Source organism: Thunnus maccoyii, chromosome 17, assembly GCF_910596095.1.
Source record: "Thunnus maccoyii chromosome 17, fThuMac1.1, whole genome shotgun sequence".
Classification (NCBI taxonomy): domain Eukaryota; kingdom Metazoa; phylum Chordata; class Actinopteri; order Scombriformes; family Scombridae; genus Thunnus; species Thunnus maccoyii.
The window spans coordinates 24,094,080-24,109,091 of NC_056549.1; the positions used below are offsets into that span (position 1 = coordinate 24,094,080).

The window sequence follows — 15,012 nt, forward strand, 5'->3', positions numbered from 1 at the left end:
ACAGTCAATGGAGACACACACACACATACACACCTGTAGTACAGCTTTGACCTCAATGCTCTGTGTGTGTGTGTGTGTGTGTGTGTGTGTGTGAGTGTGTGAAAGGGTGAACAAAAGGTACATAGAGCAAAGAGAGGAAGGAAGAAACACAGGGTAGCAAAATGTCAGCCCGATACCGAGAATGCTATCTTACTCAGAATTCACAAATGTCCTCTCATATTCACTCATGTCATGGTGTGTGTGTTTATTCTCTGTCTACTCCCAGGAGAGGGCGAGGACCGACTGAACGAGTGATCATCCGACCAACTGAGCGACTGACAGACAGACAGATTGAATGACGCTGCACCTGGTGCTTCTGAGGGCCTTTCCCATGTTTTGATTTGCTCCATTTTTTACTTTCTAAACTTGGTTTTACCGAGCCGCTCCTTGCCATGCCGTCCAACAGTCCTGCTGCCGCCGAACCGGCTCAGACGCCAGAGAACGAAACCTCCAATGATGTGGTGAGAAACATGGATTATTGTTATTATATTGTTTTTGAATACACTTAAACAATTTGAGTGAGTAGTTGTGTATCACAGCTACTGTTTAGCATTATAGCTATGACTACCGCTATTATCGCTACAATACTGTAATTAACCATTTTTAAAAAAACAAGGATTTCTCTCTTACATGAGTTGTATTCAGAACTACTTGCCCTTTATTGTCTTTTTACTTCTTGCCTGTTTATTATTTTATTAATGTATTAATGTATTCGCCTTTGCACTGAAGGGATGCAGTTTTGTTCTCTTGCAATTGTATATGGGGAGAATGACAAGAAATTCTACCTTGAATCCTTGAACCTTTATCGATTTAATGATTAGTTTTAATTAAAAGTGTATTATCATTACAGTGACACACTCCAGCCTCCATAAAATCACCTTTTTATGCCTCGGCGCTGGCGACAGCGGTGGCCGGAGGCATTATGTTTTTGGGGTATCGTCTGTCTGTCCGTCGCGTTCTCGTTGAGCATGATATCTGGTAATTCCTTCAAATTTGGCACAAACGTCCACTTTGACTCAAGGATGAACTGATTAGAATTTGGTGGTGAAGTTCAAAGGTCAATGTGACCTCACAAAATGTGTTTTCGGCCATAACTCAAGAATTCATATGCTAATTATGATAATGTTTCACACAAATGTTTAATAGGATAAAAGGATGAAATGATAACATTTTACATCCAAAAAGGTCAAAGGTCAACTTCACTGTGACATCATAATGTTCTGCAAAAACACTTTTCTGGACATTATTCAACACCATAACTCAAGAACAGAAGGATAGATTATGACCATATTTCACATTTGTTCAGATACTGAATTGGTGACACTAATCTTGGTTCCCACCTTGAAACTGTGGTGATTGTTTAGATCTTCTGTGCTGCGATGTGTGTGAAGCATCCACGTTTTAGAATTTGTAACTTCTTTACAACAACATCCATATCTGAAACATTGTCTACTGTCATGGCTACAACTTTGTGTTCTAGCAGAATCAGCTTTATTGGCCAAATGTGGACACATACAAGGAAAATACACTTAATTAATACTTTTAATTAAATTCCTTCAGTATCTTCACTACAAATATTATGAGTCTGGAGAGACATGGATGTAAACTGCAACTTAACTGGTTGGTGGAGGCATACACCCACAAGGTGGTATTTCTAGTTTTAAGGATAAAAGACTACGGCTTTTCTTTTATAGTATTGATGAATTAAACTGTGAGCAGTATTTGAGTCTACAGGTGACACAAAGTAATGTATATATTGTTGTGTAATATAAATTATGGTACTCCATCCAGTGGAAGTCATTATAGTGTGGAGCCAAATTGTCTGCATGCAGTAGCTTAATCTGCAACATAACCTGTAACAGTACAGTCATCCGATCAATGGTTTGGAATAAAAATTACATTTTCTACTGTAATGTAGTAAAACTCACAAAATGGAAATACTCAAGTAAAGTACTAGTATTATAAAATTGTTTTGACGTCAAGCACTTCGATAAATACACTCAGTCCACGTTTGACTCGTAACACCATGACCTCTACTACTATTGCTACCTCAGCTTTTAATACTTTGCTTCTATTACAGTTACTATTGCTGCTTATTTTATACATATTATATTACTAGTTCAGTTATTTTTGCAGTCATAGCTATTATTACAACCACCACCACTTTTACTACAGCTATCATTATCACTACTACTCTGACTTCTAAGCCAACAGTTGAGAGCTTTTTTTAGCCAACACACATACAATTTGACTGTGTGTGTGTGTGTCAGTAATTATTAAACTTAAGGTTATTTATTTACATTCACTTCAGGCCTTTGTGCATTCCAAACACTCACCCGACCACATGCAGGTGAGGCAAGTCTCAAACAGTCTTTTTTTTTTTCTACACAAATGAGCACACACACACACACACACACACACACACACACACACACACACACGCACAAACACACACATTAACACACAGTCAGACATACACAAGGTGAAAAATGGCTCCTTTCATTTGTGCCCCCCAGATCCCAGGGCAGCCCTCGTAAATCTGCAAGAAGTTCATTCTATAGTGCTGCTATATAAAGGCCCGTCTCTCTTACTTCCACATTCACACACTGGCAATGAGCCAACCCGGACAAAGTTTCCCTTATAGAGTTTGTTGTGCTCTTTAACTTCCTGAGACTTAACTCACTCTCAGAGTAAAGAAAAGCTCGGAGAGAAATCGGAGTAAGTCATAGTTTGGAGACAGAGATGAAGACATGTTGGAGATAGGAGAATAAAGGTGTGCAAGGTTTCACAGATCCCAGTTATAATCCATTTTACATGACAGAAGCCACTGTTCAAATTTTAACTTTTATATTTAGACATTTTTTATAGCTTGAAAATGGACTCATTGTTATAAAAACCTATTTCAGTCAATGCACTGATCACAGCACAACACTAAAGGTAGGCTTGAACAAAATAGTTCATACAAAGTGTCGTTTAACCACATCTAAATGCAAAAGTGTTCATAAGCTGTTCCAAATGGTAACATACGAAGGCGTTGCATAAAGCCTGTCATCATAGAGGGGGACAAGACACGATTAAATGTGCAAATGGATGCCTTCTTCTTGAAGGCATTCATGGTGTTCCCCTTGATTGTACACACAAAAAGTGTTGGATGTAGCTGTATAAAGAATGAAAAGAGAGAACTTGAGAGAGAAGTTCAAACCTCCACATACCTGGCCAGTACCTGGCCTGCATTAAGTGTGCGTGATTGTTCGATTTTCTGTTTTGGAAACCTACAAAAAATTATGTAGCCATCAGAAAGGTGCAGGGGAAGGTGGATTAAGACGCTTCTTTTGATGATCTGACAGGCAATTTGTTTGAAGCATACTGACGCCTTAACTTGGACAGTGTTACGAGAATGACTAGTAGTTAGGTTTCTGGCGTGTCTAGGGAAAGTTCATTCTCTAACATGAAGTGTGTGGTTGGAAACAAGGCTGGCTGGCAGTGAGCTGTGTGTAGGGCTTACCTCCAGTCAGCAACAGTGGCTAGCTTTAGCCAGGAGCTCCCCATGAGCAGCCAGCACAGACGGCGTCAGTAGACAGTTCTTGTTAAAGTTTTTTTGTGGTTGGTGGTTTGTCCCAGAACGAAAAACAAAGCTGGAGGTAGATGGCTTGCAGGTTTCACGGCTAAAGACAAAAGTTAATGCGGTGTCTATTGTTTCATTCTCATGGCTGTTCAGTGTCAAAATCACTTCTGGAAGCTGTTACCCAGAAGCCTTATCACACCTGTGCCACTGGGTTAATTGATAAGCCCCGCCCTCTACCAGCCAGTTAAAAAGAAAGAAGGAACTGCTAATGATTACTAAAGAGCATACTACTCAACTTCACAGGCGGCCTCAGTCATCTTTTCTGCTTTAAAGGCTTAAAGATCCCCTCAAGTTTAGGACATAAAAAATACTCCGCTTTGAACAATAATTTGTGTCTGATATGGTTTTTCTATAAAAAAGTAATTACCACATTAAAATCCTTAAAATGGCATCTACTCCTTCTCCCTCATTAAAAATCCAGAATCTATGAATATGCAAATATTTTTAATTTCAGAAGTTTAACTGCTGGAAACAAGATGTCTCCTGTAAAGTCCATTCTCAGTATATGTATATATAGTATATATAGTATAGTATATATGTGTACTGAAGGCTTCAAGTTTCCACATCACACTTGTGTAAGTTGCATATTGGACCAGGATTGACTTCCAAACAAGTTGTGATGTCACAAATCCTGTTCATAGGCCTTAAAAATCAGATTTTCAGTGAGCACAGAGAAGATTTCCACTTTCAGCAGTTCAATGAGGAGAGATCAGTTGAAAGTGAATAACAATGTTTAGTGTGATAAGCAACACATTTTGGCGACTGTTGATATGTGGCATTTTCATATCAGCCCTTATGAAGATAGGAGATAGGACATGATCCCCCAGAGTCTAGACGCTGGTGGTGGAGGAATGGAGCCAGCAGATAGTTGATGGACCTTTGGCTGGCTCTCTCTGGACAACATGGAGGTCATGATGGTGAAGGGGAGGAGATGGGTTGCACAATAGTGGGTCTGAAAGACAGTGTGGAATTGAGAAAGAAGGGCTTTTGACAGTGTGGGAAGGTGGAAGTGACAGGGAAATTCAACAGAAGGAAATAGCAACATTCCCCCATGATATTTAAAGGCGGAGTATAAGGATAGAAATCTTCTTTATTGAACTTATGCCAACGATTCATATGAATGTGAAAACAGCCTTCTAGTGTCAAACTCAAATGCTCAGTGAAGCTCAAACATCCAATTCTAGGAACAAGAAAAGTATATTTTTGAGTGGAGGGGGACTTTAAGTATGCTTGAAACAAACTAGGTTGTACAAGTATACCTTTTCCGAATGGCCAACACATGTCATGATAGACTCCTCCTGGCAGTATCACCCTACCTCCCTCATCTCTGTCCAAGAAATCTGGATTTTGTGAATCTTTGTAGTGTTGATGCAATGGATTTTTTCAAATGGGGATAATGCCAAACACTTTTGGACAGGATTTCCTTAAAGGCATTCATGGTGTTGCATGCATTTGAACACGGGAAACATGATGGATACAGTTCTGTGAGCTTCAGAGAGACATTCAAACCCTGCTTTATTTTCTCACTTTTGCACACCTGGCCCGTTATTTTGTGATTGTTGGGTTTGTCTGTTTTGGAAAGTTACAGATTCCATTCTGACGTCAGAAAAGGATTTAGATGTTGTTATCTGATCCGACAAGCATAAAGCCTTAATGCCTTGACTGCCAAGTGCCTGTGTTTGCATTACATGGTACAAACTACAGAAACACTTTGAAGATGGTCAAAAAATGTGGTACAGGATATGTTTAAGTGACTCTTGCTATTTTGACCAAGTGGACAGTGTTGTTCATTTTCCATCTTTAAAGCCCTAAAAGGTGTCAACATTGCCATATTGTTCGTCAAAAGTAGCTAACAACCGCATGGCAACAGTAACTAAAGATTTAGGATAGGTAAAATGTTTTGTCATTTTCAGTCATTTGTAGTGTGAATCTTTAAATATCAGCATGTAAATGCATGTAAATGTGGAAAATGAGGATTATCTCCATGATAACACTGTGTAAAAGTGGCATCAGCTGTAATACTATTGTTTTTAAATGTAGTAAGTCTATATGTGGGTTTAATCTAGATAAATGAAAGTCTAGTGTTGGTTCCAGGAGCCATTTCTTTCACCAAATGAAGAAGTGAGTAACAGATTCAAAGTGAAGTACAGAAATAAACCAGGAGAGGAGGGAGATACAGAAACATGGAGCCTAAGAAAGAAAAGGGAGAGAGACTGAGAGAGGAGGACGAGGGGATGGAAAAGAAAGAAAGAGGACAAGCTGTCTGCTGCTGATGGGATCCTCCTCTGCCCTCCTGGTTTGCAGTCTGGTTGCTTAGCAACTGCAGCGGCCTAAAATAACCTGCTGGGAGACAGAAATAGACCAAAGATATATGGACAGATTGGCCAGTGTGTGTGTTTGTGTGTGTTGACACATGCTTGAAGGGATTTTGTTGACTGGTTTTCCAGCTCTGTTGGTTTACATTTGACTTAGTTGAACTATTTTATTTTTACTTGTCTCACTTGTCTTTCAGTATGTGATCGAGTACACTTATATTGCAGTTGTGTGTCTGCAATTGTGCGTCGTGACAAAGGCATATGGATAACACACCAGGCGCACAGGTGCGGGTCCATTACCCACACTAGTTGGTTGCTATGCTGATCGTCAGGGAAGTGACATCAGAATGTTTAGTCAGCACTGTGGCCCTGTCAGAGACAGTTGCTAAGCAGTTTCTGCACCTTAGCAACCACTCCACTGCCACCGCAACACAGGGTCCAGCAGAGAAGGGACAGAAAGGGAGGAAGTCAGGTAGCACTGACTATAGCCGAGAGGACAGTCAAGAAACAAAGCAGATATGATTATTAAAATAACTGAGAAGGTACAACAAACCCAGTTTGACTCCACTTCAGCGGAGTCCAGTAACCTACAGTACAACAACGCAAGACAATGTATTAATTATCTTAAAGAGAACCAAATATAATGCAGCACATATGTAGTTACATATTTATGATCAACAATAATAAAATAGCAATAAGAAAGTTGTAGTTTATGTAGAACAAGCGCAAGCAGTAGTCAGTTTTAATGATGACAGTCTGAAGTAGGGATGGACGATAATTCAGTAATATATTATCTTTATTAGTTTATTGACTTTCAGCGGAACCATATTGTAATGATGTGATCTCATCATTTCCTAAAAATGTATGTTGTCCAATTTAGAGCTGAAACAATCAGTCGATAAATCAATTAGTCATTTTCATAATAAATTAATAATTTCAACTTACTCTTTTGTGGTTCTTTTTGGACTGTAAGACTTGTAAATAATGAGAATATTTGTTAGTTGCAGACCTAGTCCTAGATGTAATTAAAAACTAAATTAGATAATTAGTACACACACAAGTTTTGTTTCATGTTATACAAAACAGGGGAACACAGTTCATAGCTTTTACATAAATTTGATAATCTTACATATCTCATTTTATATGCATTTGATATATTGTCAGTGTCATGATGTCAGTTTTCAGCCATATTGCCTGCCTCTAGTCTGAGGTGTTATAGTTCAGTGTCCAATGTGAGTAAGAGAACATTTAGTGAAAATCTGTACCTAAACCAGAAAAGACACATCTGAACCTGAGATGTCCCTTAAAAAACTGAACTCAAACATACCAAACCACATAGACCCTGAGGTAATGGGACCCCAACATACACACATAGTTTGCTGATATGGTGCCTCCCATTTGTTTTAATCCTATTCAATTAAATTCAGTTTTTATTTATATAGTGCCAAATCATAACAGAAGTTATCTCAGGGCACTTTTCACATAGAGCAGGTCAAGACCGTACTCTTTATTTTACAGAGACCCAACATTCCCCCATGAGCAAGAACTTGGCGACAGTGGCAAGGAAAAACTGCCTTTTAACAGGAAGAAACTTCAAGCAGAACCAGGCTCTAGGTGGGCGGCCATCTGCCTTGACCAATGATCCTACATAGTTCATAGTCTCTGTCATCTTAACCAAGCCTCAAACTGCTGATTAAAATACATTTTTTTCCTAACTTGTACATTTAAATCTGCCTGGTTGACTTCAGCAATACAAGAGTCTAATGTTTAACCCTTGTAACAGTGACATTCATTTAATTTTGTCCTCAAGCAGTGATGCGTATGAAGTATGCTCAAATTTGAATAAAAAGGCCCATAATGAAATTCACTGCGGCTGGCAAATTCTGCCTCCCAGCTAAAATACAATACTCTTAAAGTAACAGGCACAGTTTCTTACATGATGAAGCTACATTAAAGTTTTGGTTGCTTAGCTAAAGATGCAGCAGGTGTTGCTTATTTTATAAGGCTCTTGGGTCCAATCAAAGATTTTCACAGACCTAAGACTCAGTAAATTACCAAGAAATAGAAAGTGTGGACCTGGATTGAGTTTGAACAGGCCCTCAATTATCTACCCAGAGATTTCTAATATGTGGGAGAAAGCAGCTTGACAGATCTGGAAAAAAAAGGCATTACCCAGTCTGTGTGTGAGTGGATGTTTTAATCTTGACAACAGATAGAGTGTAAGGGGAATAAACTGGTGTGTGTGGGGTCTCCTTCTCTTCAGCTACTAGCTCTATAACAACTACTTTTGCCTGCATTTACTGCTTATTATGTAATTATCTGAAGAAAACACCAACCACCAACAGGCAAAAAGGCAGAAGCGTGACAAAGTAATTGTTATGCAAGTCACAAGTTAAGTCTAGAGCTGCAACGAATAGTCAGTTAATTGATTGATTGATTAGTTGCCAACTATTAAATTAATCACCAACTATTTTTATAATCAATTAATCATTTGTGGTCATTTTTAAGAAGAAAGTCCCTGATTTTCTGATTCCAGCTTCTCAAATGTGAATATTTAGTGGTTTCTTTATGACAATAAACTGAATATCTTTGGGTTGTGGCTGTTGGTCAGGACAAAAGGAAACATTTGAAGTTTCATTTCAAGTCAGGGCTAAAATCCAAGTCAAGTTATGAGTCATTTGAGTGAAATCAAAGTCAAGTTGCAAGTCTTTTGCTTTCGAGTCTTTTCATTATATCTTTGACTCAAGTCATATTTGAACCCAAGTCATGTGGCCTTAGTCCACACCACTACAAAAAGGCCAACAACACTGACTCTGAAATGAATAATGTCTTCAAGTTCTAATCCTGCGTCCCTGTGTTAATAGTTCAGTTAACTCTGGTTATATTTGATATGTAGAAAAATCTAAATCCTTCTCTTTTTCTCTTCCTTTAAAACATTAAAGTATTTTTGATAGCTCATCTTGAACTCATGGGTATATACATACACTTATCCAGTCAAATGTGATTTGGTGCAACCAGCTAAACCCACCAATCATATAAAACCACATTTGACTCTTAGCTTGGGGGTCATAGTGGCACTTGCAGAATGATATCATGGGTCAGAGGTGTGTTTTTAGATGTCAGTTGGCAAAAACTTTCTTTACATTTTTTAAGACTGTGATTGCAGTCTAATTTAGTCCTTTCTTCCTGCCTTCCTGAAAAAGATGAAAATGCAAATGTTATTTCAGCTCATCATCTCATCAGGAAGTCCCTCTGGTTTCTTTTGAATGTGTTTTGTTAATGTTGCTTTTGACTCACCACACTCAGTATCTAGTCGATACACAGGTGCAGCATGATACTTTTATTCCATACGCCACTGAAAAATTACAACAATGCTACTCTACAACTTAGCTGTATTCTACCACTTTGTGTCTACTGTGAGCTGAGCAGAGGAAGCTATTTCAAACTGCTGAGATGTATTCATTTAGGTACAAAGCTTCACTTAAGGCATCAATATAAAGCAATGCAGAAAAGGCTTTATGTTACCAGGGTTTCTGCAGGTCTCAAAAGACCTGAAATGAATTATCTAATGTAATGTTTTTTTGAAAAGATGTTATTTCTTAATCATTTCAGGGTTTTCTTTGTGTTGCATATCGACGCTCAGATCAATCCAGAGCAGGTTTAGTCGTACAACATGCATCTTCTCTGCTCTACTAAACACAGCTGGATCTCATGTCTGCAAACATATAATTTACTAGTTTTCTCTTTCATATTTTCCCCATTTAAAGTTTGAAAACGGCTTTGTTCAATCACAACTTGGATGGGTTTTGACGTCTTTGTTTTCAAAGTAGTTTGTTTTTTAAACAAGCTGGCTTTTAATTCTTCTTCTTTCCAGTAAAAAGGTCATAAAAAGTGTGAAATTTGGCTTTCTAAAACTGCACATACCATGTTTTGGGTTTTTTTTCAACAATTAATAGTGTGCTACTCTGTATTCATTTTATCCCAGAGTGTTTCTTAACCACATTGCTTTAAATCGTTGTTGCTTTAATGCAACCTCAATCACTGCTGACATCAATTATAACTTCATACAGTCATTTGATAGGCTCAGTGTTTGATGTGGCCTCTCTATAATTGGCCAGAGTGAAGACGGCGCAGACCAGGACAGTCCAGAGGAGGGGACGCCAGCGAGCCCCCGCACCAAGCGCAGAGTGGGCCGTCCTGGCAGGAAACGCAAACAGCTGCTTCCTGTGAGTACAATAATTATGGGCTGTCATCAGCCTTTTATAGTCTACACTGCAGTAGAGTGATTGATTATCTGTTCACCTATGCAGTACATTTTACCCCTGTCTAACCTGAAAAGCACTGTTGAACACGCATGCACTTTGCTTCACATTTATGCATTCACACCTGCAGAGCTGCTGAGTGTCAACCACAGTCAGCTCAGTATTTTCTAAAGAACACAGCAACACACAGAAATCTGGAGGCACACTTACTGTTTTCATTGAAGGGGACCTATTATGCTCATTTCCAGCTCTATATTTTTATTCAGGGACACCACTAGAGTAGCTTTGCATGATTCACAGTTCAAAAAAATCCTTATTTATCTTATACTGACCCTTTATGCAGCCCCTCAATTCAACCTCTGTCTCTTACAGTCAGTCTTAGCTCCTGTCTCTTTAAGGCCCCCCTCCCAATGAGCCCACTCTTTTCTGATTGGCCAGCTTCAGGAAGGCTAGCGAGGGGCAGCCAACTCCATCAGTCGTGTTAAGTTACCGCCAATGAAAACCCAACATTTCCTGCTTTACTGCTTCATATTAAAAACTTTTAAATGACTAAATAATGGGAGACTTTTATTGTGAAGAATTTATAGTACATGAAATGTGTTCCTCACCGAATTAGCGGAGCTTCGTTAGTGGCGCTAAAAACCAGTCGACACAACAACATATGGCGATATTTGGAGCTCTTTGTTCAGCGGATCAGTTAGAAATAATGCAGGGAGGAACAGTACAAGCAGGAACAGCCACAGTGATGATGATGTTTGATGAAGAGCTACAGACGACTAGCACACCTCCAACAGGTAAACAGTTTATTTTACTTTGCTGTGCTGTGGAATGGAAAAACACTCACAGTGTATCAGCTCGACTCGCTTCATGGCTCTTCATGACTATCCCCAAAACAATGGAAAAATGCCATAATTTTAGCAGAGCAGAGCAGTGAACGCGCACGCTGTGCATGGAGCAGATGACCATATAAAGAAATCTGTCACGAGCTGATGTCGACTCGGGCTGAAAGTAGAAAAAACTGTTGGAAACTGAGTGTTCAGAGCAGTCTGAAGCCAGTGCTTTTTGCTCAGAGGTTACTTCTACATACGTTTATCTCATTATTTGACACTTTGGCCACATTTAATATGAACATCAGACATTGTAACATTATATATATGACTGAAAATAAGGAAAAGCATAATAGGTCCCCTTTAAGTGTCACATGTTAGTGTGTGTGACAGATAATGAGACAAAGCACTTGCTTTCTCACAACAGCTTTTGTTGATTGCTTTTTCTTCTGCTTGTATGTTATACCTTGAGATTTTTTTCTACCAGTGTGCCTAAAAATGGAGATTCCTCTTCACATTGACTGGTTGCTGGTCTAACCAGTCCATACTCTCCCCTAACATTTGATGTTAGCTCCATTTCCTCATCAATTTTAACTGTCATCATTCACACCTGTCTGTAAGGCTCCACCCCCCACATTTTCCACCACCTACTCGCTGTTACCACTTTGCTTAAAGTTGAAATTAAAGAAAAACTATGGTTAATTACAAGTAATGTAAAAAAAAACCTCTGACCAACGACAACAAGCACATTCAGACAATCAGGCAGGTTCAAAACAAACACCCATGTTAGTAAATAGTTAGTAAAATTATTTGGAACAAAAAACAAAGGTGAACACCAAAATTCTTAATGGTATGAGTCTTAATCACCATGTCACCAGGATGCCCAAGTGAACGGTAAAATTAGAACCCAAACTGGCCATTGTTCTTGGTACTTCCTGGTTCAACTTTGACCTACTGGACATGCATGGTTTTCCTGTGTTTTGAGGGATTATTAGCGACATTACAGGCGCACTCAGTTTTACCTCAAAATAAAGTCAAAATCTGGCCAAACTGCTTGTTTTCAACCTGTATGATTGTCTGATTGCCCCCATGTTTGTTGCCCCCTCATTGTCGCTGCCTACGATTTTTAGTGATGTGGCCGCGCTCCAGATCTCGACAATTTCTTTGGTAAGTACAGTGCAATGAAAATAAAAACATGTAAAAAACTGTAGTTTTTCTTTAATTGGTTTTACTACATTTTTTTGAGTCACAAATAAATAATAATAATAATTAAAATTGTCTGTTAAGATAGTTTCTTTGTGATGAAGATCTCTTTTGCAAGAGAGATCTGAGAACAAATTACGTATAAACAAGATCACGCCTGACGAAAGTCAGTCAGGCTATTATTTATGTATATTTTTCACAAGCAAATCTCAAAGTCTTTTACATAAACACAAAAAACAACAGAACAAGAGAACAAAACCCTGCTTGATCTAACTCAGTGGTCAATGACATATTGAACGTATCTAATGTAGCTTTTGTTTCTCATTATCTGCTCTAGTGAGAGCTTTAGTTAACTGGTCAACACCGAATTTAGTATATACATTATAAAAAACGACATAGTAGCAGTAATGGGTGGAAGGTGAAATCTGTTCTCACACAGATGCTCATGCTGGATGTTTCTGCTTTTTCAAATATGCATGAGAAAATGTGAGTAAAAGTTGCTCATTGTTCCCATTTCTGCTGTGGTTTTGTAGTTTTAGGGAGCAGCTCTGCTGAGAGAGTTGGAGAGTACTTTTACACAAGATGAACTTGTTTTTCTCAGACGTATGGTTGACTGGGGCTTTGAACTGGAAACCTTCCAATCACCTTTAGGCCAGTGGTAATAAGCTATGAGTGGTGTTACAGAGCTGCATTATTACTGTAATGACCCCACACAGTATATGTCTTCACTCTCACTGACTTCAGTTCTTTGGCAGCTCCTCTCCTCCATATTTCTCTCTACATTCATCTTCTTATCGTGTGTGTGTGTGTGCGTGTGTGTTCCTTTTTGCTGTCTGAACTCTGGTAGAATCAGCAAGTCAATATAGCTGATCAAACAATCCCAGACAGAGAGGAATACCGAGTGAGCTACTGTGAGAGTGTGTACCTGTGAGTGTGTGCATTCATGTGTGCAGGAGAGCAGGTCTGATCATGCTTTGATGTCTGAGCTCTGACAAGGTGGGCAGGATTAATGTGGGCCTTGACACATGCACACACACATGCACATATAACACACACACAAACACATGCAGATGTTACACACACAGGACTGCAGATAAAACACACAACAAAACGTCTGCATGTTTGCAGTTTGTTCTACAGTAGTGCAGTAGTAGCAGTATTAGTGGAAGTAGCCAGGTAATGAGAATATTGGCAGTAGTAAGTTGCAGGTAGTAGTGGCAGTGGTTTGAGTAGCAGTAGTTGCAGGAGTAGTAGTAATAAAAAATAAAATAATGACAGTTGTACTAGCAATATAACTAGTAAAGTTAAAGCAATAAAATTGATAGTAAAAGTAGTAATACTACGTGTAGTAGTGGTAGTAGGATTAGTGCTGGTAATAGTACAATAGTTGTAGTAGCAGCACTAGTAGTAGCAAGTAGTAATAGACATTGGTTTTAGTGTATAATAGTAGTAATAGTTGCAGTAGCAGCAGAAACAAAAGTAGTAGTAGTAGTCATATAATAGTTTTAGCAGTAGTAGCAGTAATGGTAGTAGTATATAGTTTTAAATATATACTACATATATATTTAATATATTTAATATAAATTTAAATATGTAAATATGTATGTATGTTATTGTAAAACTAGTAATAGTAGAACAGTGCTTTTTGTTTGCAAAATTGCAGGCTTGAAACATATTTTTTAAGACAGTTGAGCAAGAATAATAAAAGACCTACACAATGCATGATATTGCTGCAAGGCTGTAATACATAAAATGCAGGTTATCCCACACAGCTATAAACTGTCAGTACCACATGCTTTAACCACGTAGATCAAGGGCAACTTTAATAATCAATTTGAACACGAACAAATCACAAAGGTCAGTTCACTAATTGATCTACTGTGGTTCATGTTTCTTTACAAGACATCGGCCTGATATCTGTAGACTGCTGCTACCTCAACAAACTGAACATCTGGAAACTGTTCAGTCGACTCCTAGCGCTTCAACTCTCGTAACCAGAGATGATACCTCGTCAACTAACACAAACTGAGAGCTCAGATCAGCGTGCAGAGTAATTTTCAGTCTGTCCTTCTCGTAGATGCGACCGTTACATTCACTATGACATAGCCAGATAGCATGTAGTGTAACTAATCACGTTAAATGGTTACGGGACTGTTGTGACTCAAAACGACCGATGTAGCAACTAGCAGCTTTGTTACTTTTTGACCAAAAACTACATTTTTATGTATTTTATAATAGCTCAATTTTACGATTTAGACATTTTGCTTGTAGTAACAACAGTGTAGCAGTATTATCACATGTAGTTGTTGAGGAACATACTTACAACACAGGCCTCTTGCCCAGCGAACAGTGTGTTACCTATTAACTCTCCTTGTCTCTGTTTGTCTCTCTCTCACACACACACACACACACACACACACACACACACGCACACACTCACAGTCATGTTTCCATCACTTCAGAGGACATTACATCGACTTACATTCATTTCCTGGAGACTTATCCTAACCTTAACCATAACTACCACATGCCTAACCCTTAACATAACCCTGAATTTACCTTAACTTTAAACCAAGTCTTCACCCTAAAATTAATGGTTTAAGTAAAGGGAACTTGCTTTTTGTCCCCGTAAGGGAGGCGAGTCCCCACAACATGACTGTATAAACAGATTTACGTCCCCACAACATGAGGAATACCTGGTACACACCCACACATACACACACTCACACACACAGTGTATC

General features: G+C 38.7%; 1 protein-coding gene across 6 annotated transcripts in view; it reads left to right on the plus strand.

Annotated features, from left to right (window-relative positions):
* LOC121882237 (DNA (cytosine-5)-methyltransferase 3A-like) overlaps nucleotides 1–15,012 on the plus strand; it is a 64,156-nt gene that overhangs the window by 6,578 nt on the left and 42,566 nt on the right. For all 6 annotated transcript variants that reach the window (XM_042390320.1, XM_042390315.1, XM_042390318.1 and 3 more), the window contains exons 2-3: nucleotides 266–500; nucleotides 10,098–10,205. In XM_042390320.1, the coding sequence (XP_042246254.1) occupies nucleotides 432–500; nucleotides 10,098–10,205 (177 nt within the window). In that variant the 5' untranslated portion in view covers nucleotides 266–431. The remainder of the gene's footprint in view (nucleotides 1–265; nucleotides 501–10,097; nucleotides 10,206–15,012) is intronic.